Genomic DNA, 25,364 nt, shown 5'->3' on the forward strand with positions numbered 1-25,364 from the left:
AATAAAAACTCATTAACACACTTCAGATTTCCTGTTCATGGCCCAGAACATGCATAGAAGCTTTAAAGGCTGAAAAAACAAGTATTTACTGATTTCTCTGTTTTGCTCCTAGCAAATGTGTTGTCTTAGCAACACATCAAGCATAAGAATGCTAAGGAGTATATTTCTCATTAAAAAAGATGGAGAGAGGTAGTACTCTGTAAGCCCTTCATCCTTGAAGAGGTTTTAAGCACACTGTAGTTGTGAACAGAGAAACTATTTTAGAGGAAATGATCAAAGTTCTGCCAACAAACCCAGCTAATTAACAGGAATATCCTGTACATGACATATGTTATGTTAAGCCCTCCCGAGGATGATAAATACTGTGAAACAGAAGTAAGTGGTGCTGAAGAATGCACCACTTGTGACATAGTATCAGGCTGCCTTTCTGCCAAGTCATCCTTCTGGAACAGAAAGTGAAAATAACTTGCATGGTTTTACCTATGCCAGTAAGACGTGCAGGATTAAGTTCTACAGAAAGCACAAACAATGTACAACCCCTTCATAAAAAGAACAAAACCAAACAAATCAAAACCAAAACCAAACCAGCAGCAGGAACAACTTCCACATAAAGGAGTTTACAAGGATTTTTCTAGTGACTTTTGCAAAAAAAGAACCCTGGTAATTTAAATTGGCTATGTAATTAGCAAGTCCAATCACAATTCTACTTGTATAGAATATTCTTGAATGTAATCTCTAAAATATAGTTGGCCAGTACCAAAGGATTGCAAGTATTGAGTTCGCTTCTCATCTTACATATATCTCTGGAACAGGTAATTGAAAAATGGAAACACTTTTCCCTCCTGTTTTACTCACACCTCATCTTAAGCATTCTGCTATCAAATCTATACATTTTTTCAGTGTTTGTGTGTGTATGTGAATACATTGCCTTCCTGCACTTCCAAAACATGAGGATGATGAAGGAATGCCTGTAAGGCACCAAAGTGTACATTATTCTGCACAGTAGTGGAGAACTTGAAAGGATAGGTGTTAATTGTTGGTAGTCTTTTGGAGGAGCAAAAGGAAACTAAAGCAACTAATTAAAATTTATGGAGTAAGACACTTCCCTGAGGAGAAGTGGCATGCTGTTTTGCTGCTTGTTCTTTGGTCCTAAGGAATGGCCTCAATAATTTTAATGAAATTCACTGTGATACTCTGTTCCTTTTGTGAAATTTTCCATAGAGAATATTCTCAAATTCTCTTAAAGAATTTATCTGATTACTTAGGTGATTACTCTTTAGTTTTTCTTTAATGTTAGGTGTGGTGAATCTTTAAAGCGCTTTAAATGTGGTGAATCTTTAAAGTGCTTTTAAATCACATTCTTATGTTATTTTGTCCCCACAGAAGTCAGTTGCTTAAAGAAAGAAGTGTACAAAACAGCAGCAATTCAGATTTTGTGTTTGGGGAAAACATGGTTGAAAGAGTTTTGGTTGGATCTGCACATGCTGGCAGACTTTTTATCAAGGTTAGTGTACTTAAGAGTGCGATTACTTTTTCAGATATTGGTTCTTTTTAGGTCGTGCTTCTTTTAAAGATGTGAGTAATTATGGTTCCAATGTCTCGTGAGGAGAAAATACCTAAGGATGTGCTGCTGGAGGAGTAGGCATTCCTATCTTCACCACCCTAGAAAGGTTCTTTAATTACTAATGCTTACCAATATGCACTCCTGGATTTTTACTAGAAAAAGAGTTTTTTATCTCTTCCATGTAAAGTGGAACACCCACAACATGAGATAAAACAATGTGGTGGTTCCTACTGCTCAAATAACTTCCATAGTAACTGTAAGAGGTTGGATGGGTTCCCTTCCCGAAGGGAAGCCGACAAGAAAGCTGAAGAGAGACTGTTCACAGGAGTGACAGGACAAGGGGAAATGACTTCAAACTGAAGGACAGTAGGTTTGGGTTTGCTATTAGGAAGAAATTCTTCTCTTTGAGGGGGTGAGATCACTGTAAAACATATGCCTAGAAATGCTGTGGAGGCCCCATCCCTGGAGGTCATCCAGGATGACCATCCAAGGCCGAGCTGGATGGGGCTCTGAGCAGCCTGGTCTAATTAAAGGTGTTCCTTCCCATGGCAGAGAAGCTGGAACCAGATGATTTTTAAGGTATCTTTCAACCTAAACCATCCTGTGATTCTGTGATAAAAAAGTGTGAAGGAAAAAGTGGACACCTCAGAGAGTGTCCATGTTAAAGCATAATGTGCCTGCTTGTGAGGCAGCTTATGCCCTGAAGGGCTCTGGGACAAAAAAGTGGTTCCGAAGCTGAGGACTGCACCATTGAAAACAGATTTGAAATTCAGTTTTCAGTTGAAGTAGGATGAAAACTGTATGCTTATCTGGCAGGTAAAAAGCTTGGCAACCATAGGTTTGGGGTATGTCTTTTGGTCACGATTTTTTTATAAGGTATGAGTTGAGACACTGAGCATTGTCAGGAGCCACAAGAATTTATTTAGACATGACTAAGAAAATTTATCTGCAAAACTGAAGGTGATAGAAATTTTTAAGTCTTCTGAAGTTAAGTTTGTGGTGTCTGGGCATTTTCTACTACTCTTCTGGGAACTTAGGGGCTTGAACTGGAAATGAACCAGTACCTTAACACCTAAATTCTTCAATGGATTTAAATACTCATCCAGGATCCACACAAAGAAGTTATTCTTCTCGAAGAAAGAAAGGTGTTCTGATTCTATGATAGCAGTATTACTTCCTCTAGAGACTGAAATTGGATCATGTGGGCTACTTTTACTCTAAAGCTATTAAAATTGGTTGCCTTCAGCCTAGCATGCTATCATTATTCAATGTTCTATTTGATATAAATGAACATAGCCATTTTTTAAAATAAGAATTCTTATTTCTCCTGTGTTTTTCCAGAGTCCTGAGAAGCATCCCAAGCTGTGCAATGAAGCTGATTTACACAAAGGAGAAATAACGTCCATGTCCACAGGATCTTCTCATGTCAGGCCGCAAACAAGTAAGCATACTCAGCAAACAAGCACAGTTGGCTTTATTGTTATATCTCACTGTATTTTAGAGGATGTCAAATGAGTGGTGGTCAATAATTTTCATCTATTCTCAAGATATCCAGTCATGAATATGCTTAGAGTATGTGCCAAAATCTATTTTCAGAAAGCAGGCAGAGTTTGTTTTATGACATGTGAACTGGACTAACTTCAGAAAGCATGATCTGAATTACTCAAGAAAATACTACAGAATATTATTATTTAGTACAGATTATTATTTATTGTTTGAAGAAAAATGCAGTGACCTTTGTGGACATTGTTGAATTAAAATTTTAGGCTGTCTGCTGCTTGCATTTTTCAAATTCTCATATCAATTACTTTGTTATTTTGGATTATAATTGTGGGACTGAAAGTTCAACATAGACAGATTTCAGGGTTTGTTTGTGACTCTGGTGTGAGATTTCTACTAAGCAAGCCATGTAAACCTAGGCTGTGAGGGAGTCCCCAGCAGGCCCCTGTTGTGAGCCTTCTTGATAAATTCTGCCCTCCTCTTTACTAACAGATGTATCAGATCCTATGATTTGTGTAAGCATTCTTATAAGTAAAAAATTCTAAATATAAAGCCTTCAGAACATGTGTATAGATTTTGCAAAGATACAGAGCGTTGTGATAATGTTGTTCCTTTCAAATATTGTCCTTCTCTGTTCCTGTTAAATATTCATTAGAAATGTATTATTATTCTGAATATTTGGATATGTATACTTGGCATAGCAATATATCAGATTAGTTTAATTTGGAAAATCAGCTTCTAAATATTTAGGCCTTGTTTCTGATTGTTCCTGTTTGTCCCTTGGGACAAACCTCTGCAACTATAAACAGCCCTGTTCAATTCTGTAAAAGGCTTTTTAGTGAGGTATTTTGTATTCCTGCCTTTTCCTCTAATGTTTGTTCCTTTGGCCAAAAACTTATTAATAACACTAAACAATGTCAGATACCACAGGTCTACTGAGGTCACATCCTGTGTGACCTGTACTAGTTTTGTTATCCTAAAAATATTCCCAAAATACTCACTGTACAGAAAGAATTTTTTTTTTTTTTTCCTACAGAAAGACCTTTGTTGAAGAATGCAACACTAATTGAATCAGCAGCTGCTTGTGTTTCCAAGCCAGTGGAGAAAATCCTGTTAGATAAAGTTGAAGTTATAACTGGAGAAGAAGCAGAACAAAATGTATTGCAGGTGTGTATTTCATAAAACCTTGATGAGTAGTTTAGTTGTTGAAAAGAATATCTAGATCAGCTGCAGATGCAGCAATCTGAAAATAACTTCAATTTATGTTTTAAATTTTTGCCTTTTTTTAAGCTATGCCTCAGCTAACCCATTTTTCTGTAAGCTGGTATGTTCTTTTTCATACTATATTTGTTCATTTTGTAGTCTCTTTTAGTAAGTGCCTATTTCAGTGGTATTTTATAAGCATCTACATAGTATACTAGCTGTAATCACAACCTTAGAACTGGAAGTGATTTCAGTAAAGATGGGGTTTATGAAAAAAAATTTTTAGGGAAAAAAAGCAATGTGTTGTAAAAGTAATTTCTTTTATAGTTCAGCTAAAATAGCAATTATCTTTCCAACCTGGCTGAGCGTATCTTGTTATTCTTTGTCTTCAAAATATTATTTTCTCAGAAAATAGCAATTATGATTTAAAAAATCTTAACATTATTTTATTTGTGATTAATTTTTCTGTCTTAGCAGAACACAAAAGTTTTACTATCTTTGGAGCAGTACTCTTCTAGCAGTACTGGTATCCTGTTGCATAACATTTGTGAAGAGTGAGGAAGTAAGGTTGTACAACTTTTGCAGCAAATTTAGCTATGCTGGTGGATATCACAGACTGCTGCTACCCTTAAAAACACAGCAGCAGCAAAACTGAAGGGCCTCAGCAACTTTCTCAACAGACAAAGAGTTAATAAAGATGAAATAATTGAAAAAGTAAACTGGGACTCATGCTGAATGTTTTCTATGGTGAGAAAAGAGTTCACAGATCTAAGAGCCCTTTCATTTTAAGTAATAAAGGTGATATATTTATATATCTATGTATAGATATATCTGTGTACCTTTCTGTACATGCTGTGTAATACATGGATGTATTAAAAGCCATATCAAAAGTTTTACAACCATAAAGTTGTAAATGTAAAGTTGTTATTTTAGAGCCAATAAAACTAGCATTAGCTGGCAGTTTTCATTATGTATTTCTCTTTCAGATTAACTGCAAGCTTTTTGTATTTAATAAGCTTTCTTTAAGCTGGACTGAAAGAGGCAGAGGATCCCTGAGGCTTAATGACACTTCTAGCAATAAGCATGGAATGTTACAGTCAAGGCTAAGTACGAGTTAAATAAAGAAATATCCCATACAGAAAACATCAAATAACTTGTATTATTGTTGGCGAGAGTTTATTTCAGAACATTTAAATCTGAGAAGATTGTTGTATTTAAGTCAAGTTGCTAAGAATCTTTTTACGTGATAAAGTTCCGTGTGTTCCAGACTGAGGAACTGGACTCACGTACATCGTTAGGTTCTCTGAGGTACTTCTCTGTGTACTTCTCTGATGTACTGTGTCTTCAGCCCAGTCACCAGGCTAACAGTTTGCTCTTTGTTGGTTCTGCTTTTTCAGCAGCACTGTTTCAAGACTCTTCTGGAATGTTGTTTTTAATGTGCTGTCACTGTTTTGTACTGTATTGCACAGTTTCAGCAGATTACTTCCTTTGTGTGCCAGACATATTGAAACAAACTACTATATTTGGATACTAAAAAAGTAAAAATCTCACTATATCAGGATTTTATACCAGATCAAAAAGAATAGTTTTTGAAAATATTAGTTGTATACAAGTGCTGGAGAAAACAGCTGCAGCATATCTTATCATATTAACCTTCTTATTTTAGTTATGCGAAATCAAGGTAGCTTGAGACTGATTCTCAACACCCAGCTGTGGGAACAAATGGTTATAAAAAGAGCAAACAGAAAGAGCCTGTGCTTCACTGCCACAGATCAAGAGGACCATTCTGTTAAAGTATTTCTAACTCAGGTGAGTAGGAGACAACAGCTGCACCCAAAACCCTACTTTATGTAGAATTCTGAAGGGTTGTTGAAGGTTGGTTTTAGCAAATGGCCTTCATGCTCTATCAAACTGTGCTCAGCTTAGATGTTACATGACTTTTATTATGGAATGCATTAGAATCAAAAAACAGATGTAATGATATGATCTGGCCTTAAGACAGACATTTCCAGACTCTGGTTCACTTACCACCAATGGAATAGGTATCGTTCCAATAATGAGCAGAAATGGCTCTTCTTTAATGAAAGCAATACACTTACAATTTCTTCACAAGTAGTTAACATTTTGTAAATTACTCCGGTAAAAGGCAGCAGCTTTCTGCCATAGTTCTCAACATAGCACTTGCAATAAATCCAACCAGGGCAGGACCTCCATTTCTCAGTTGAGAATACAGAGTTCCAATATCACCTTGTGTAAGACCCAAGGATGTTCTGGGAACCGTGATTTTATCCAGCAAGGGCTAAATTGAAGAAGGAAGTGTGCTGGACTTATTTGCAAATAGATAGCCCATATGTCCCTAGTTGGAAAGTGAGAACATCCACATGAGTCTAAGGATGTTTATGGTTTCCCCAGCAGATCTTTCTAGGAAGGATTCAGCTTGCTGGGAAAGACAAATAAATCATCATTTCCAGGAAGTGTCACATATCATACACAAGCAAAGCACCATGCACTGTATATGCAAGTACTGTAAATCTGTCACTTCTTAACAGGGATTGACTTAAGACTTAACATTGACTATGGCTGTGCTGGACTGCTGGTCTGCATGTGAGAATTACAAATGTCCTGATTTCCAGGTGTACTGCACTGTTCTCATAAAGAGTGTAATTTACATTCTGTAAATTTGTATTGGCACTACTGGGCAGTAAAAATAGACATCTATGAGGAAGTCACAATATGGAGAGCTGCATGGGTGTGGCAAGGGTTGCAGGAACCTGCTTCTACAGACACTGAAGAGGCTTGTTATCCATCCCTACAGTATCCACCTGGAGACTGTATATATTAATATTGTCAGGGCTTTCCTGCTTCTAGAATCAAGCTCAGGAATCATCCAAATATCAAATACTCCATAAAAACTGATCTGTTCTCCAGGGAAAGTAATTTTTAAGCTTATGTTTCTTGTAACTATAGAGAAAATAATCAACAGCTGCATATAAAGCTCAGACCACATAAAAGAACTTCACATTATTTGTATTTAATATTTGGATGTTAATTATTAAGTGTGGATCTTAAGCTGATTGTTTTGATTAGAAAGGACAAAGTACAACTCTTTCAATACTTTTAAATTAATGTTTTAAAATAGAGATTTTTCTCAGTTGGTTTGCACTGTATACATTTTATGTTCTGCAGGCAAGCTCAAAAGACACTGAACACCTTTATGCAGCAATACATCATCGCCTTGTGGCCTTGCGAAGCTTTGCTGAGCAAAAGCCAGATGCTCATCAGGGAGACACAGAGTCAGAAACAGCTTTTCAGCCATTAAACTGTGATAGTGATGATGAAGATGATGAAGAACTAAGTCAAGTGAGCAGCACTGGATCTGGTAAGTGGAGGTTTTGCTGGAAATGTGTAATCCTTTCAGGGTATTTGATTAAAGTAATGAAAATCAGACCTTTTTTTTAATGTTGACTATAACTTTTACCTGATACAGATACCCCTTTTTCAAGTAGAAGTCAGGTAATTCCTTTTAGTATTTTGATTTATTACTGTTAAAATGTAAGATTTTCCCAGCTAAAATATCAACACATATTTATAGCTATGGAATACTCTTGACAAAAGCTTCAGGTTTAAGAAATTTTATATTACCAATCATTATCTATATGCTTTTTCAGTATATTTCAGTAGAAATTACTAGGGATGTTGAGATACTGATTTTACCTTGAGTGAGTGAAGAATGAGTCCATTCACATCAGTGACTAGCTTGTTACTAAAAGCCTGCAGCACAACATCTTTATGAAGATATTTATTATGTCATGGTTAACTTTATTTAAAACATGTTCCTTGATTGTAACTACTAGCTCAACTAGGAAATCTGCACGACAACATTTACACACCAGTTCTGCCAGCATTCTTCATAGGAAAAATGTAGATTTCTCAGAGAGAAAAATGCCACTAAAATAGGGTATTAATGTCTTAACACTTCTTTTAATGCAACTCACAACAGGGATACAGTCACATTTGCAGACAGTAAGACAGAAAGAGCTGTTAGACCCAAAAGCTCTTCTATCTCAGCAAAAGACAAGTCATATTTCTGGAGCAAATTCACGGCTCTTGTCAAACTGCCACAGGGGATACAGGAGCTTCTAATTAGGTGTGATTTTTCAACAGATGGACTACATCAGGCAACTGTGAGTTGTTGCTCACAGGATTTGTTTCCCTCTGCAGCTAGGTAACATACTTCCTTATATTATAAACATTCCTTCAACAACTCTTCATGAAGAATCAAGAAATGAACAGTAACAGCTATAAGTACTGTTCTCCTAAGGGAAAACAATTCCCCTTTATCATTGAATCATAGAATATTCTGAACTGGAATGGACCCTTAAGGATCATTAAGTCCAACTCCTGGCCCTGCACAGCACACCCTCAGAGTCACACCATGTGTCTGAGAGCATTATCCAAATGCTTCTTGAGCTGGATAATGCTGTGACCACTGCCCTGGGGAGCTGCTGCAGCGCCCAACCACCCTCTGGGGAAGAACCTTTTCTTAATATCCAGCCTAAATCTCCCCTGAAACAACTTCAGCCCATTCTCTTGGGTGCTGTCACTGGTCACCACAGAGAAAAGATCAGTTTCTGCTCCTCCTCTTCCCCTCATGAGGAAGCTGAAGACCCCTGTGAGGTGTCCCCTCAGTCTCTTCTTCTCCAGGGACAACAAGCCAAGTGACCTCAGCTGCACCTCATGCAGCTTCCCTAAACGCCCTTCACCATCTTGGTTATCCTCCTGATAGAACGCAATACCAAACAGATATACGAGTTATATATTTATTGTGATTTGCAGAAACTTCTGATACAAATATTCAGATCACAGCCTCCAAAGATATTCTGAAATGTGTGAGATGTTGGTTTTTTTTGTCCTTTCAGTCTAAGCATCTGTGCCTCATTTATTCCAGTTTGTAACAACAGTTTTAACAATCCCTTTTCAAGCACTTTTTTAAATGGCTTCTAGCTCTTCTGCTTATTTTAGTCTCTTCTCAGAGCCATAGGATTTTAATTTGCACAGATTTCAGTTACTGGTATCCAAGTCACTCTCCACCTTCAGACATTCAATCTCACTCGTGACTGTCCCTGGAGCTCCCTTTTACAAAAATGGAAGAATAATAGGCCTTATGAATTTTTGGACAGGAAGAGGTCAGTTTTAAATATCAGCATACAAATGTCCATTTAGATACAAGAGAACAGATCGTGTTTTTTTAAGAGCATTAGTTTTAACATTTTTATTTTCATTCTTTCATTTTCATTGAAGGGTGTATGTAAATAAGTAATCTTCATACTGATGTAACTCAGTCTCAGAGATTACCTCTCCTTAAGAAAATATAAATGTTAAGAAGCCTAAGTCCTCAGGAACTGTTTCTTTACAAGAGATATGAGAATTTACAAAATATGCCTGCATTTTATGTCATTCCATTCTATTTGTTTTTCTCACACCCCCCCCCCCCCATGGTTTTCTTTTCTTAATATAGCAATTTCCTTCTTGTTAAAATGAACTCATGCAGTTGCCTAGATTATGTATTTCATGACACTGTAAAAGACATCAAAATTAGATCTTTATTATCTTTATAGTATCTTCATAATGATTGTCTTTAATGCTTGAGACTGAAGAAGAAAGCAAATATGATATACTTAGTAAGTGAATTATGGATGTTTAAGTGATTCTGAATATTTGCAAGACTGTTGTAGGCATTCCTTACAGAAAATTCTTCATCTACAGTATGTTAATGCCATATACAGACAATGTATAAGGTAGTAGAGATTTTTGTATGATTTCATGAGTTCAGTATAGATATTTATTCCAATATTTTTTAAAATTCCTAGTTGATTTGCTTTACTTTTCATAAAGTCCATAAAGAGAAATTGTGCCTGATATTTTTATCAGATCATATTTTACCAGTTACAGCCTAAATATTTTTACCAACAAAATGCTCTGTAAATCTAAGTGGAGAGAAAAAGAACAATTAACCTTTAAATAGATTTTGAGAGTGGATGGGGCCAATAAGTCTTTGGAAAGTATTTATCTTTTCCCTTTGCCTATAAAGTGAGCTGAGGAAGTGAATTTAGACTAAACAGTAAGCTTATTGGCTGAACAAATTCAAACAAGTAAAGGACATGGGAGGTACAAGGACAGCACTGTCACTAGGCAAAGAAAAGTGTTATGCATTACTCCTTATACTCCACCTCACTGATCTGAAATCTTCTCCTAACGTCATCCTGATTGAGGAATCATCTCTTTTGACTGAGGTGTCCTCTCTGTAATTTTATCTTAGAAGCTATTAGAATGAATTCAAAGATTCTGGAATCTAGGACTGGGTAAGTCCCAAGAAGTCTCTCCAAACCCAGCCATAGGCCTTACAAGGAAAAATCACAGCATGCAAAGACATAAGAATGTACCCCAAATGGATCCACAAAGAATTGCATGGGTTTTCAAGACTGCTGGTATTGAGAGCCCATAGTCTCCAAACACCAGCAGTGTGCTGGTCCAAGAGAAAGACAGTGTCCTAATATAGAAATGCAAAAAAGCACATGCATTGGCAGAACTGAAGAATGTTTTAAGGACCCTTTCTGGTCCACTCTACATGTACTTCCATCTCAGTTTCATGAGGAGTCTCTCTTATGCTGCAGTTTATCAAGATTTAAAATGCCGCAAGAGTTTTCTTTCTATTTTGCAGTAAAGTACTTTTAAACTTCTTAAAGGAACTGGCTCTTCAGCAACACCACAGTAACTCGTGAAAAACTGCTTTGTTTGGCATTTCTTGTTAATTTACTTTAAATTCTTCTCAGTTGTTAAGGATTCCAAACTATAAAGCTAACACACACATACCTAATGGTGATTAAAACTGAGGAAAAAGGAAAAGTTAAGAATTAACTTCTTTGTTGGAGTTTCTCTATTCTTTTCAGCAGGCACCAGTAATATCTAAAGCAGACTAAAAAGATACTCTATGATTGGTTTTAAATGCTCCCATATCAGGAAAGAGAAGGGGGAAGCTCAGTTTTAATATTCTGACAAACACAAGCTTTCATTTCACTTGTAAAAGATTTTAAATTCTTGGTAAGTATTTAGGGGTGGCCAGATGGTAGTAGCAATTTTTAAGCAGATACTGTGAAGTGGTATTATGTGTCTGACATTATTAGTCAGTTCTACCTACTTTCTGCAGATGAGTCAAAGTCACAGAGATTACACACCAAAACCACTTTCTCATAACCAATGAGCTGTTTGAAGGTATGTTGGATTTCTCACAGTTTTCTGAGCATCTGTAATGAAGTCTTAAAGCAGTGTACCCTCCACAGAGTGAGATAATTTGCATCCTGGGTACATTGCCCTACCTAGACATCAGATTCCTTGGTGTTTTTTGTGCTTGTCTTTATTGATTTGGAGGGTCATAGGCTTCATTCATGATTCACATGCTCAAATATTTGTGAATAATCCTGTTATCTAGTTACCTATTTACCTAAACCAGGAACTGATCATATCCAAACTTTAACCTACTGCTTTTGTATTATGAAATGCTGGATTGTTTCAAAACATGAATATACTCAAATAAGCAAGATTTCTTTCAATAAATTCTTTTCCAGATCATTCTAGATGGAACCGCAGGCGGTCTGTTGTCTGCTCATGATATCTGCCAGAAGTTACAACAGCTCAGCTGGGAACTCATCTTCCCAAAATGTCTAAGCTGATTTATCAGCCCCTGGAGGGAGGAAATGAGATGCATATTACTTTACTTTTAAGTAGAGCTTAATTTTAGAGACAGCTTAAGTTTAATTCATTGAGAAAGAACTTCAGATGCACTATTGAGGATTCCAGGCAGCCTGCTTTGCACTGAGCTGTGAATACACTGAGCTGTGTAATAGCACTACAATAATAATGGCTTCCAATAGTCGAGAACTGTTACAAAGTCTTTCAATTTTAGAATTAAATATATTTAGATACATTATTAGAGTGAGGAATTTTATAGGGAATACGTATTTGTTCATCATATTGATGGATATTACCACATAAGCATGAACTAATAATATATGTGAACAGATATTTGTTACTTTTAATCTATTATTTAAAAATACATTTGGAAAGCTTTAAATTTTGCTTCACTGAAAACATTTATTTAAAATTGTGTGGTAACATTCAGCATCCTGTTTGTAAGTACATGCAAGCAAAACCTAGGGTGGAAGTTTAGCATGACCAAGGCCTATAGAAACTAGCCCCTATAGAAACACCCCCTATACAAGGGGTTATAGTTAATGTTTATTTTGAAAATATCTGGAGTGGTATACTTGCTGCAGAATTTTGTTTAAGGGAAAAGAACCATGATCTGCATCTTTCAGCTGTATGCAGCAAAAGAATTCACCATGAAGAAGTAAAAGCCTGTTCTAAGGGCTATATCAGCTTTAAAATTTTAAATTGTATCTGCTTGCTCATGAACACCTTTCTAGCTGAACAAAACAAACACCTGCACTTGTGTATATTAATTGTCCATTTGATATACACAAATAAATGCATGCACAGTACAACAGGATATCTACATTAAATGTGTGAGATTATCTGAGATTATTTCTGCCTTAGCTGTTGCTATTCCTAACAGCATCATTCATAAGTATGTTACACATTCTCATGTGCACAGTAAGTCCAACAGTGACCAAGACACAGCTGCTCCATAGAAGTCATTCCACAAATTAATGTCTTCTACCTAAATATTTTTGTGAGAAAAAACTCCAATTCACCTGTGAATCAAGACTTGCAGGGTCATTCATAAGCCCATGCAAAGTAAGACACACTACTTATGTTCCATGTTTTCATTCTGTCAAAATTAGAATTTGTCTGCAATCTCTCCACTGCCACTTTCCTGATGTCCTGCACATTGTTTGTCATCCTCAGAGCTGAAACAATGTTCTGAAATATCTCAAGTCCTTTTAATTAAGGTAATTGTAATGATTTCTCAATCTAAAAAGCTGCAACACACCTGATAAGTCAAGTTACAATTTGGTTTCCCATTTGAACATGGTATGAAGTTGGAACAATACTTGTTTCTTCCTGAATTCTCAGTGCACTGCCAAGATTAGTATCCAGATGAAGCTGAAATAGTTGTACGGATTACACTGAATGTAATGGCCCACCAAAATTAGCACTTGTCTGACATTGATTTAGCATTTGGATGACAGTAAATTTAAGTGGAACTTGATTTCTGCCTTCAGAATAAAGGAACTGCTTCCCAGCAGAGCACCTGTGTCAAATAGTGAAGCATGGGGATTCTCTTTGATTCCAGTCTGCCAATAACAAAAATATTGTTTCCATAATGAGCTGTACATTGTGTCCTTTGTTATCAGCCTCACTCCTGACCACAACAATATTTACATCACTGACCTTCATATTTCATTGCTGCAACTCATCCTCAGGGACAAAGCTCCATGTTATAAAAACTCAGGCAGTTGTAAAACACAGCAGCCCTATGTATTTAGCAACAGGTCACGGTTATATGTTTGCCCTGGAGTTCAGCTGGCTATGCGCTGAATGCAGAGTTTGATTTCAAAGTCTGTCCTGATAATCAAAGCTGTCTGTGGAACAGGATTTAAGCACCTCAGTGACACAATACCCCTCTAAATTCTACTACAGCTGTAAAATCCTTGGTAAATGAGGGAGGTTTCCAGGGCAGGGACAACAGAACTTTTTCAGACACAGGACTTAAACTTTGTAATTTGCTCCCAAAGCATACAGAACAAGGTTTATAAATAAAAGCTGTTTTGATCTGCCTCTTCCCAAAATCCTTAATGTATACACAAGTATACATATAAACACATACACTCATGTGCACACACACTCAAACATGAAGCTTCATCTTCCAAAAGCTGAGGAGGAGAAGAGATGTTTATTTTAAAGACATTGGATACTTTGGTAATAAAGGAAAAAAATTTTTGCTCTTAAAAACCTAATTATGTGTTCTGTTTAGTTTCACGGCACTAAAGTTCACTGTTCCTCAAGCCTGAAGGTACACCATTATGTAATGTATTAAATTGCTTTTAAAATGTAGTTTGTCATTTTATGACACCTGGAGAGCAATTTCTGCACCTCAACAATAAACAATTTCCTTACCACTTAAATTTCTGTGTAACTAGGAGTCTTATTTTGCGTCCCAGTTAGAGCTTCCATTAATTAAGAGTACCATGCTGCAGAATCTCAAGCTTGCTTTCCTAAGGAAAGAATATGTAAGTGGTTGTGCATGCCATCCACCTATCTGTCAGACCCACACTGAGTCCACTGTTCAGTTTCAAAGAATTGCACAGGAGTTAGAATGCTCTAAGACAATTTAAATTCTTTATGAAAATTAGCAGTTGCTGAATAACAGAAATCAGAGAAAAGCATCCTTTGAGGAAAAGTTTTCAGGGTAAGATTGGTATTTTCTGTGGTGCTGGTGGGCCTAAGTGGTGTTTTTCTGCTTCTGTACAGGCTGCAGCACTTTCTGGGAGGGAGGAGAAGTAGAGCATGGAAGGATGGGTCCCTGCGGCCTGAAGAGACGTGTAGAGACATGACTCAATATGATACCCGTATGAGCCCATGTGAAACTGGACATGATTTTTTTTTCCAGATAGAAAAATCTATTTATGAGAAACCCCAGTGATTAATTTATATACATAAGGGATGTAGAGGTGGAAGATCTTATATATCCATACAGTAGTAATTTTCCCAAGGAGGGAAAACTAACAGTTCATAATAATATATTCTATAAGATTAGGAATTTCTAGCAGAATCCACTTGGATGGGACAAACTGAATGTCCTGCTTTACATTCTGGAGGCATTTGTATCTCTTCATAAATCTTGTCCTGTCCCTCAGGTTTTTATGCCATGCTTTTTAGTGACCTTTGAAATAGTTTTGGCAGAGTGTATGAAGTTAAGAGTTAGGTAATATCTCTATTGAATAAATAAATACAGGAAAAACTTCTAGCACATCTGCTTTCACTGCTAGTGACAGCCAGTATGACATGGACAGGGAGGGAAAGAGCATCTTCATTTCCCTTAGAGGCCTTACCACGGGGCCATGCTGGCAGGAAAACTTAAAAAAGCATGCACAGCCCATTCTACAGCAGTTATCTGTCTAAAAAGTGCTCCCAAAATCTGAGGACTTGGATTTCTGAAATGTTACAGTGATGGTGTGTTTACCTTGTCCCCTGTGTATGCACCTCACACTGACAGCATCACCATTTTAAACACAAACAAACCACAAGCAATTTCTGTTACCAGTAGCACTGAGGGTCACATAGAGTAAGTCTAGACAATGCAAATAATTGGGTAAGTTAAAGAGATACTAGTTATTAATTAAACTATCACAAGAAGGCATTATTCAAAGACTTCAAGAAAGAGTAGAAATGAATAGTTGTCCCAGATTGTAACTGCACTACAACCAACATATACATTCTTTTGGGTGGAAATAAGCTATATATGGAGATTATCTTATATAAAACGGCCGGCACAGTTGTGCATTGCCAGTTTTACAGCTAGTGAAATAGTTTAGGGAATAATTTATTGTTTATGTAGAAATTTTTCCAGTTACTTTGTTACACAGAATTTTGTGTATTTTGTGTATTACATAGGTATTTTTTAAAGTTCACAATATAACTTGAAGCATATAGAGCTGTCTGGTTTTTTATGGATTTGTGTCTTGAAATTTACATCATGTGTTATAACTCCTTGGTGTCTAAAATGGGCATTTTTCTGAAGCATTTTTTAACTTCAGGCAATATTGAGGCATCTGTTTCCATTAAGAATTTTTAAACACTCTATGCCCAAACCAAACTTAGTTTTGGCCAGCAGTGGGTTCAAAAAGTTGTTACAGTAGAAATTCACTCCTAGTCCACATTTGTGTCCTACAAGGATACCAGGTTTTAATTCCTACATTTATTTGTTTAACTTTGCATGAATTAATCTGTCCTCTAATCTACTGGGTATATTGTTTTAAAGTAATTGAAAATGGAGCATGAAGAGACATGTCATATGTCACAAACTGAATATATCTCAAAATAGGCAAAGGGTCATTTGACAGTATTGTGTGTCTTCTTGCTTTATATCAGGTGTATGCTCAAATCAAGAATTCTATGTGGGGGAGGGGCTAGTGTCTAATGAACATTTTGTAAGTAGGTCCATTTATATAAAGTAAGATGCAAACTGTAAGTAATATTCAACAAACTGTATTTCATATGATATAGAAAGTTTAAATCCTTTTCCACAAAGACAATGGGGTATCAGACAATCTGTGTACTCTGACAAAGAGCTAGCCTGTCAGAGACTTCCTTAAACTATGGATTAATCACATCATAGCCCATGCTTCAGCATTGTTTCCAGATCTTTAATCATCTACTGATTTGAATTTACATTTTAAAATACATATGTCATATTTTATGATTATAAGCTTGCTGTGGGAATTAATTCAAAAGACCATAACATGATAATTGCATGATTTCAGAATAAAATACTGTTCAATATTCAAACTTAGTGGTTGAAGCTGATTTGATTTTCAAAAATCAAAACAATTCAATAGGCAATACACAAAGCACAAAAATCTTAGACGAGCAGCTAAATGGTCAATTAAGTTATAAAATAGATACCATTCAAAACAGAGTCATAAATTTTCGAAACCTCTTATATCTCTTAGGTCTCAAGGATGTTGTATTACCTATTGCTGTGTACAACCTTTAAGTTAATGGTTATACAGAATGAGGCATTTTCTGGTCAGCAAGGGAATTAGTTATGTTTAATTGGTTTCCTGGTAATCTGTTTTGTGATATTTTCCTTCAAGGCTAAGCTAATCAGTAGACAAAAAAATCCTCCTACCCACCAGCAAAGACTGGAGAGAACCTTTGTTTTGTGGGAAGAGCAGAACAGCTGCAGCTATGCTTATTTCCTAAGAGTTCTGGCAAAGCACTGTAGAGGAGTGCTGCATTGACAGGCAGGAGTTGCTGCTTCGATCCCTTCCCCCAGGGAAGATGAGATACAAGGTGAGTAATGAGAAATGTTCAAGTGAAGCCTTCAGTGCAGAAGGACCGTCTGTGGCAGTCGATGCCTGCACATGCAGTTATTGATAATCACGCAAACCCCCACAGAATTTCTGGACAGCTTGCTTAAAATATTAAAAAGTAACTCAGGATCGATAATTTTTTTTTTTTTTTTAACCTGGACTTGCCAGACGCTGTCTCGCAACGCTGCGGCCAGGTCCCTTCTGCCCTTCCTGACACCGGCAGATGTCACAAAGACCAAAACAGGCACGGACAACAAAATGAGCTTTTAAGCTACATGTATCTCACCAGCTCTGCGCACCAGATGCAATATTTAGTCCTTCTAAAACACAGCACGTGCTGTGTTTTCCCATCTCTCTGAATTATTTTCCGAAAGTTTTTTCCCGTCCCTCCTCAGTTTCCCAGGGAAGCAGGCCGGCGCCCAGCGGCGCGATCCCACCTGACTTCCTTCCACCGCCTGTATGGTGCCGGCCCGCACCCTCTGCTCCAACGGGGTGAAGTGTCACCAGTAATGAGAGCACGGTCGCTGTCCCGTGGGGTGTGGGGGACACTGTTGAGGAACACTGCTTAGTCTCAGAACACTGCCTGGTCTCAGAATTCCTGTCTGTTCCCCCAAGCTATCTGAAGCTTCGCTAATGCACTATTATCAGTTCGTATTTGCCTTTCTGCCGTGCTATAAAGCTATCACAAAGGCCGAGGACAGGAGTAGCAACACGTGAGATTTCCACACAAGCGATCTAAGACCAAGTAATTTCTCCCTCTTTATCTCTTTTAACACTATCGCTGCCTGCCGGGACACTAAGAGTACTAGCGGGGCACTGATGGCATTGTCGCTGTCCTCTGGGACACAGGGGAGCCACTGGAGGGACGGGTACTGGGAACACTCTGGAGCACGGGAAGTACCGGGGGTGCTGCTGCTGAGCCCTGGGACACGGGGGAGCAGCGGGAAGCGCTGGGGACGCTGTCACTGTCCCCTCACGGCGGGGGTCGGCCCCGCACCCCTCACAGCGCCCGGGAGGCCAGGCGCGGGGACATCCACCGCGCGCCGCCTACGTGCCTCGCGCCCCGTCCCGCGCGCCACCAGGAGCCGGGGCGGGGCCAAGCAGGGGCGGGCGGGGGGGGGGAGGGGGAGAGAGAGAGATGTCTCCTCTACGCTTGCGCAGGCGGCCCTCGCCGGGGCGCGGGGCGGGGCAGGCGGGCACGGCGCGCTGTGCCCCGGTTGGCCGGGGAGGGCGCAAGCGCCGGGGATAGCGCTCAGGCCCCGCTCCCATGAGGGGCGGGTACCCGGCGGCGCAGCTCGCTATTGGCGGGGCGGGCGGCTGCGCGCGGGGAGGGCGGGGCGGCGGGCGCGGCCGGGCCATGTGTGCCGGGCGCCGCCGCAGAGCGGCCGCAGCCGCCGCCGGCAGCGCCGCGCCCGCGTCGGGGAGCGGCGCAGAGCCCGGGAGATGTTCTCTTCTTCGGGCTTCCCCTGCGGCCGCCTCCGCCTCGCCGGCCGGGCGGCAGCTCGCCGCTCCCCGCTGCTCTGCCCGCGGATGGCGGCTTCCTCCGCTCCCTCCGCTCCGCCGTGGCTGCCGCTGCTCGGCGGCGCCCACCGGCGCCTACTCGCGCTCGGCGGGCTGAGCCCCTCCGCAGCGGCGGCGGCTGGGCGGGGGGCGGCGGGGGCCGCGCCATGCGGGTCGGGGGCGGCGGGGGGCGGGTTCCGGCCGTCGCGTGTGGCGGTGGTGGTGAAGACGACGCGGTACGAGTTCGAGCAGCAGCGGTACCGCTACGCCGGGCTCTCTGAGGAGGACCTGAAGCAGCTGGTGAGCGGCGGGAGGGGCCGGCGGTCCCGGACAGCGAGGGCGTTGCCGCGGGGCTGTAGCACGGTCGGAGGGTACCCAGGCTGATGCCCGGCTCCGGCGAGGGATGACCGGGGTGATGCCCGACTTCGGAGAGGTTCCCGGGGTGGTACCCGGCTCCAGGGGCGCCTCCGGGCCGCTGTGTCCGAATGTCCCCGGTGCTTCCCCGGGCCTTGGTGGGGCGGAGCCGGCGGCTGTGGAGGGGAGCGGGGTTGCGGCCGCTGTCCCCGGGCTCTGCCCCTGCTGCCGGCGGCTCTGCCCTCCCGCCGCTTCCCTCCCCGGCCCCCGATCCCGATGGAGCCGCCGAGCGGCACGGCCTGGAGAGGGGCACTAGTGGCGGCGCTGGACATTCGTCGCTTGCAGGCTGCCGAGAGACTTGTGTAGTAAGCGTGTTTGGGTTTTACCCTCGGAGGGATTCCAGTGGCCCTCAGCAAACTGCAGTCTTTTACTTACTGTATGAAGTATAAACATTAGAGAAGTGCATGTTGTGGAAAGCACAATGTTGCAAAAAATCCCCTCTGTGTCTTAGCATGGACTGATTTGCATTTCCTCCGTTTTTTTGCCTCACATCTTCACTCCATCCTTACATATTTTCCTCCGTTCAGACAGCCACATCTCTCTCAGATCCACCCTTCTTGTTACAGTTTTTAGAAAAGCATTTTTCTTTAGTCTCTAAGAAACCTGTAATGTAAAGGTCCATTACTGAAGGTATACTGAGGAAACCAAGTGTCTCTGAGAGTTGATATGTGTACCCAGTGTCTTGTCTTCATTTCCATCATGCTTAGTGACATCACTCATTTCTCCCTTTAGCCGGTGGCTGTCTTCCAGTGTTCACGTGCAACTGGTGGGCTGAAGGATGGTACCTGCAGGAGTTACTTTGGCTGTCAGCAGTCTGTGAAGTCCATGTCATGAGATTTTTATGCCTTTATTTTGGATAAATCCATTACGTTAATTTGTCCACAGATTCGTTTGTGTCTGTCAAGTCTTTGGTCTCTTACAACTGGAAATATTTTAAATCTCCGTTACTTTGCAATGTTTGGACTAAACTGGTACATGTGCTTAACTTATGTGGCAAGGACAAATGGCTGCATGGCCTTGCTTTGTAAAGAATCAGGGATAAAATGTTCAGTATCTACAGCAATGTCTTTGTGCTTCATTTGGTCTTCTACCTCCTATGGAATTCCTGTCCAGACATTTTTTACATGTTTTGTATAGCTGTGTAGTTACAGTTCAACAAGTTGAATGTCAGTCTGTGTCAATTCTTGTGTAGCTTCCTGTTGCTGAGGTGTCCCAGTACTTCCTTTCATACACTGGTTAGGGGGAAAAAAGGTGTCTTATAGCTCAGCTGTAAGACTTTTTATTGTCATTTAGCTATTTGTGAGAAATTATTTCTTGTTGTTCAGTACAGAGGTTGTCCTCAGTGTGCAGTTAAGCCCAGGAGAAGCAGACCGGGTTTGTTTGGTCACTTTTCCCTAACTGCTTCTGTACAGGCAGGACTGGGACACTGAATCAGTGAGCAGCATTGCACATCCCTTAAGGTGCTCATGACTGGATGGTGTGGTAGCTGCAGTTTCTTTTTTTGTGAGAATGCATATTTTGCATGATTGGTAACCTTTATTGCCCTCAGTATGCATTTTTAAAGAAGTAACTGTGAACTCAGTGGGTGATTATAATGGTTGCAGAAACACCCTAAAGTTTGTCCTTTTGGAGAAACTTAGATACACAATAATTCTTGGTATTTGTGACAGTTCCAGAATTTATTTTCTAGGACTGGTGCTTTTTTAATATCTACCTTTCCCCTTAAAATACTGCCTTGTGAGGAATTGTATCAATAAAAGTTGGTGTCGCCAGGTAGACAAAGCCCAACTTGCCTAACTATGTGTGTAGCAATATTGAGTTAAGCTCCTGCTGTATGGGCGGGAATACAAAGATTTGTGCAAGAGCACATTGAAAAGGTCTTGCAGAATTTTTTGAAACAGAAAAAAGAGAGTAAAGGAATTACCCTTGCTGCCCATTTCTTTTATAGCTAACCTGTAAACATTTCGGTATTTGCGTTTTGCTGTGACTCTGGTCTCAGTTCTTTTTTCCTCAGACTGAGTTAATGGCACCCTCACCGAATATGTTACGTGAAGTTTCAGAAGACTCTTATCCTCACCGTTGGGGAGATCATTTGTAGCTGAGTGGTTGCTGTGAAGTGTCCTTTCCCCACAGCGCCATTGTGGGCAGCTTGGGAACAGGATGCATTTTGCTCCCTGGTGTTAGCTGCGATCCGTGTTCTCTGTGTCTCTGTTTCTCCTGGGGAGACTTTGGAAGCTGCTCCAAGGCAGCTGATCTCAGAAATGAGCTCAGGCTTGCTGTCTTTGGGTTTGCAGCTCAGTTGAAGGGCCACACAGAAGGCAGGGTGAGAGTTGAGTGCATATGAAAGCCTCAGGCTGGGATACAGGTGAAGAGTGAAAGCAAAAGAGCACAGGAATGGTTTGGCTCCTGTGATGCTCCGAGCTGCTGGCTGACCCAGACCTGTTGGTGGTGGGGGTTGCACCAGAGGGGGCTCAGGCTTGGGTGATCCTGGAGGAGGCTTGTAGTGTAAGGGAGAGCACGGTGCTGTTATCCTCTGTCATGGACCTTCAGATGTCCAGATACTGGCTATCTGAAATACAGAAATTCAGTTTCAAGGCAATGTTGGAGGTTTAGATTTGAGCAGCCATACCTGGGCTTGTTGCCTTGCCTGTTGTGAGCAGAAGAGGTGTTTGCAAGTTTCTAGAAGATAGCTGATGTCTGTACTTGGAAACTTCAGATATCAGTACAGCACAATGAAAATTGGAGGCTTAATCAGTTCTGCCTGATCCCCAAGACAGAGAGCAGTCCTGAAGGTAGCTGTTTCAATCAGTGTGTTTATGTATTGAGGGTAAATATGCAGGAAGTAACTTAATGCAGACATGATGGTGCCTTTGGGCACTCATCTTAATGAAATGAGATTTGTTTCATGTTTAAGGAGGCTGAAGATGAATCATTGGCATATGCCAATAAGTACTAAAATATTATACAGGTCATAGTATATGTCTTTATCTATGATATACACAGTATAAATCACAGTATCCTGCAAGAAGCAGAATACCGGTGATGGAGGTGACTGGCTGACATTTCTTATAAGCCATAAACGCCCCGGGCACCTGTAGTTTAAACCCTTCTGTGGCTTTACTTTTGGATGCTAAGTGAGTTGTATTATACAAACACTATGAAATCTTGCAAAGTCAAAGCTGCAGGGTCACAATTCCAGAACTCAAATATTCTTTCTCTGTGCAGACAGAGATAGGAGAGGTAAAGAAGCAGTCCAGATAGCAGAAGAGCAAAACTAATGGTGGAAAGATGGAGAGCAAGGGCTACTTTTACAGGTCTACTAAATGCTGTCTTTGCTTTATGAAATTTAAAGGGCTGTTGGATTTCTAAAACTTGCAGTTACCAACTCTAAGTTATACTAATCTTTCTCCCAAGTCCCTGCTAACTGTTTGCCTACCAGAAGTTACAGCAATTTGCATTTCTTGTGACCTAGCTTACTGGGATTGGCATCTAAATATGACTAGTTACAAAAATGAATGATCCAGTCAACTAGTACTGAAGGCTGCTGCATGTTCTGTTTATTTCACCCTCAGTAAATCCATGCAGAGGAACCACTGCTGTTGTCCTTACATAAACTAAGAGAATATAATGCCCCAGTAATAGAGCTTGTTTCCTGACTTCTGGGTTTTGTTTTGTTTGATAGTGCAGATGTGATAGGTTGCCGACTTCTCACAGCTGTAAGGTATTTAGGGAAGGTGAAAATGTTACCTGTACAAATACATTTTGTACACAATTCTAATTATCTTTGAAAATATCTAACATAATGAAAAGTTATGTTTGTCTTGGTGTTAGTTGGAAGGAGGTCGTTCAGTGTGGTCTAGAGTTGATATTCTGTTGTGGCTTGTTTATGAGTCTTTATTTGGAGCAGGAAGGCAAGTTGGAGGTTTGGAACAAGTTTTGACTCTTTTGGACCACTGCAGCTAGTTGCTAGGGGTGGTAATCTCAGTGATGTGAAGTTCATACAGCTTTATAGAAAACTGGTGTCTGGGTAGGGAAGAGGTAACCTGTTGTCAGGATATTGTCTCCCCTGAATGCAGTCAATATGAACTTGCACAGGTGATGCATGGGGCAGCAGCAACATCCTGGGCAGGGCTGGCCAGGAAGGAAGGAAGGAGTGTTGCCCAGCAGGTAGGTGAGCTTCAGCTGGGGCTCCTGTTGTGTGCAGAGCTGTGGGTGGGGTCTGGGGGATGTGTGCAGCAGGACACTGTCCTCCCGCCCTCCTGCTCCTAATTTAGATGTGTACAGCCAGTTGTTGCTAGTCCATGCAGTAAAGTTTTCACGCCTCTTAGAAAATTCCTTCTTGTGGGAAATGTACTGTTTTACCTCTAACTTGATAGGTGATGGATTTTTGGTTTTGGTTACAGAAAAAATTCTCTGCTATTTTTTATATTAAATAGTATCCCTTTCAGTATCACTTCTGAATTACTTTTCCTGAGTACTAGTGTTACAGGCTTGTAACTCTCGTACCACCACCTGAAGATACAGTTTTGGAAAATATCCAGGCATTTTGTTCTTAGATTTTGTTCTGGTTTAGAAGACTGTGCTTCAATGCTGATGACTGTGATCCTCTCAAACACTTACTTAGAAAGTAGTCAGATATTTTCAGAATACTGAGTTTTGCAAATGCAAAGAAGGCAGCAGAATGAAAAAGCACTATGCAAGCTTCAAAGTTCAACTGAATTGTAATTTTAAAATGAAATCTAGTAATTTAGTAGACAACTAAAAAAAAGTTGCTTTTCTGAAAATCAGTAAGTATGAGGGCAGTTAACCCTGTGTCCTCTTGTGGATCCATATGTACAGGGTATATTTAAAGTAGTATTTTAAGTAAAAACTTCCTTAATGAATGAGGTGATACTGTGAAGTTTTTCATTATTCTGTTGAATTCAGACTGCCATCTCTTCTTACCTTGTAATGTGAATTTTTTCAGTGGATGTTCTTTTACAGAGCACATAAAGTGTTTTAAAGCTGTTAGGACTCTACTATTCTCTACCTTATCCTGAAAAAAGGGAGAAGTACTAACTCCCTTTAGTGAATTGAAGCATACAGAATTCAAGACACAGTTTATATTCCACTAGGATTACATAAAGCTAAAGACTTCTTTTTTTCAGAAATAAAATTTTTGAACTAATCCACTGGAAACTGAGATGTGTGCAAATGCTTTTCAGGTTACACGAACATGGTGTTCCTTTGTTTATCTTTACCTTTGAAATTTGATATATTTGCATCAGTGTTAAGTCACTGTACTGGCATCTGCTTTATTAAATTGTTCCTCCCATGTTATTATTCTAAGAGGGGTCTGGAAAATGATGGAAACAATTAAATGTGATGGAGTAATTGTTTTTTCCATACAATTTGTTTTTCCAGTATACCATTCAAGTATACTCAGTTGCATATAGCAAATAGATATAAAAGTAGGGCATTTCAGTGTAATTCACTTAAATTTAACTTCTGGGACTGTATCACCAATCATACTATGCTGTATACAGCTGAAGAAGGCTACTTCGTGGAAGTGACTTTAATGCTGGCTTTAAGTACTTCATTAGTTTTGATTTACAGCATCATGTTGGTGTTGTGCTGTATTAATGAGAATGATTGAATTGCCTGGATTACACAGGATTTTTTAGAAATCTTTTAGTGAAGAAACCAGTTACCACTGTTTATAGTTAACAAAACAATTTGCTCTGCCTTAGCCTTTGAATTGCAAACCACTATGTGTACTCCTCACATGTGGTTAAAATGACAATAATGCTTTAATGTGGTGGATGAACAATTAGAAAGCAGTTCATGGCATTTTAACTTTTTTTCATGTATGCATCAAACTCTTGTCCTTAAACAGCATTTCTGTAAAACTTCAGGAACATAATGTTGCAGTTAAATCAGCTATTACAGAAGTAATGGTTTATAAAATGCTACAATATCTATACTTCATAGTCATTATTCTACATAATAGATACATTAGAGTACATTAATGTACAGCAGCATTTGAAGGCTTGCTGTGATGGTGTAATGGAAGTGAGGGGTCTAAATTACTGAAGAAGAAAGTGAGGAAAATATAAGGCAAAAATATTCCTAGCTGAAGTAGTCCTCTG

The 25,364-nt window shown here is 39.9% G+C and overlaps 2 protein-coding genes across 2 annotated transcripts in view; both read left to right on the forward strand.

Moving 5' to 3' along the window:
- The window catches only part of RANBP3L (RAN binding protein 3 like), a 29,255-nt gene extending 17,734 nt beyond the window's left edge, over positions 1-11,521 (forward strand). The window contains exons 9-15 of the mRNA XM_058824153.1: positions 1,384-1,504; positions 2,906-3,005; positions 4,101-4,231; positions 5,254-5,374; positions 5,934-6,076; positions 7,454-7,646; positions 11,475-11,521. Of these exons, the coding sequence (XP_058680136.1) occupies positions 1,384-1,504; positions 2,906-3,005; positions 4,101-4,231; positions 5,254-5,374; positions 5,934-6,076; positions 7,454-7,646; positions 11,475-11,521 (856 nt within the window). The remainder of the gene's footprint in view (positions 1-1,383; positions 1,505-2,905; positions 3,006-4,100; positions 4,232-5,253; positions 5,375-5,933; positions 6,077-7,453; positions 7,647-11,474) is intronic.
- A 7,244-nt stretch (positions 11,522-18,765) lies between these two features.
- The window catches only part of NADK2 (NAD kinase 2, mitochondrial), a 32,894-nt gene continuing 26,295 nt past the window's right edge, over positions 18,766-25,364 (forward strand). The window contains exon 1 of the mRNA XM_058823304.1: positions 18,766-19,122. Coding sequence (XP_058679287.1) covers positions 18,766-19,122 — 357 coding nt within the window. The remainder of the gene's footprint in view (positions 19,123-25,364) is intronic.

The sequence above is a fragment of the Ammospiza caudacuta genome, chromosome Z (genome assembly GCF_027887145.1).
Source record: "Ammospiza caudacuta isolate bAmmCau1 chromosome Z, bAmmCau1.pri, whole genome shotgun sequence".
Classification (NCBI taxonomy): Eukaryota; Metazoa; Chordata; class Aves; order Passeriformes; family Passerellidae; genus Ammospiza; species Ammospiza caudacuta.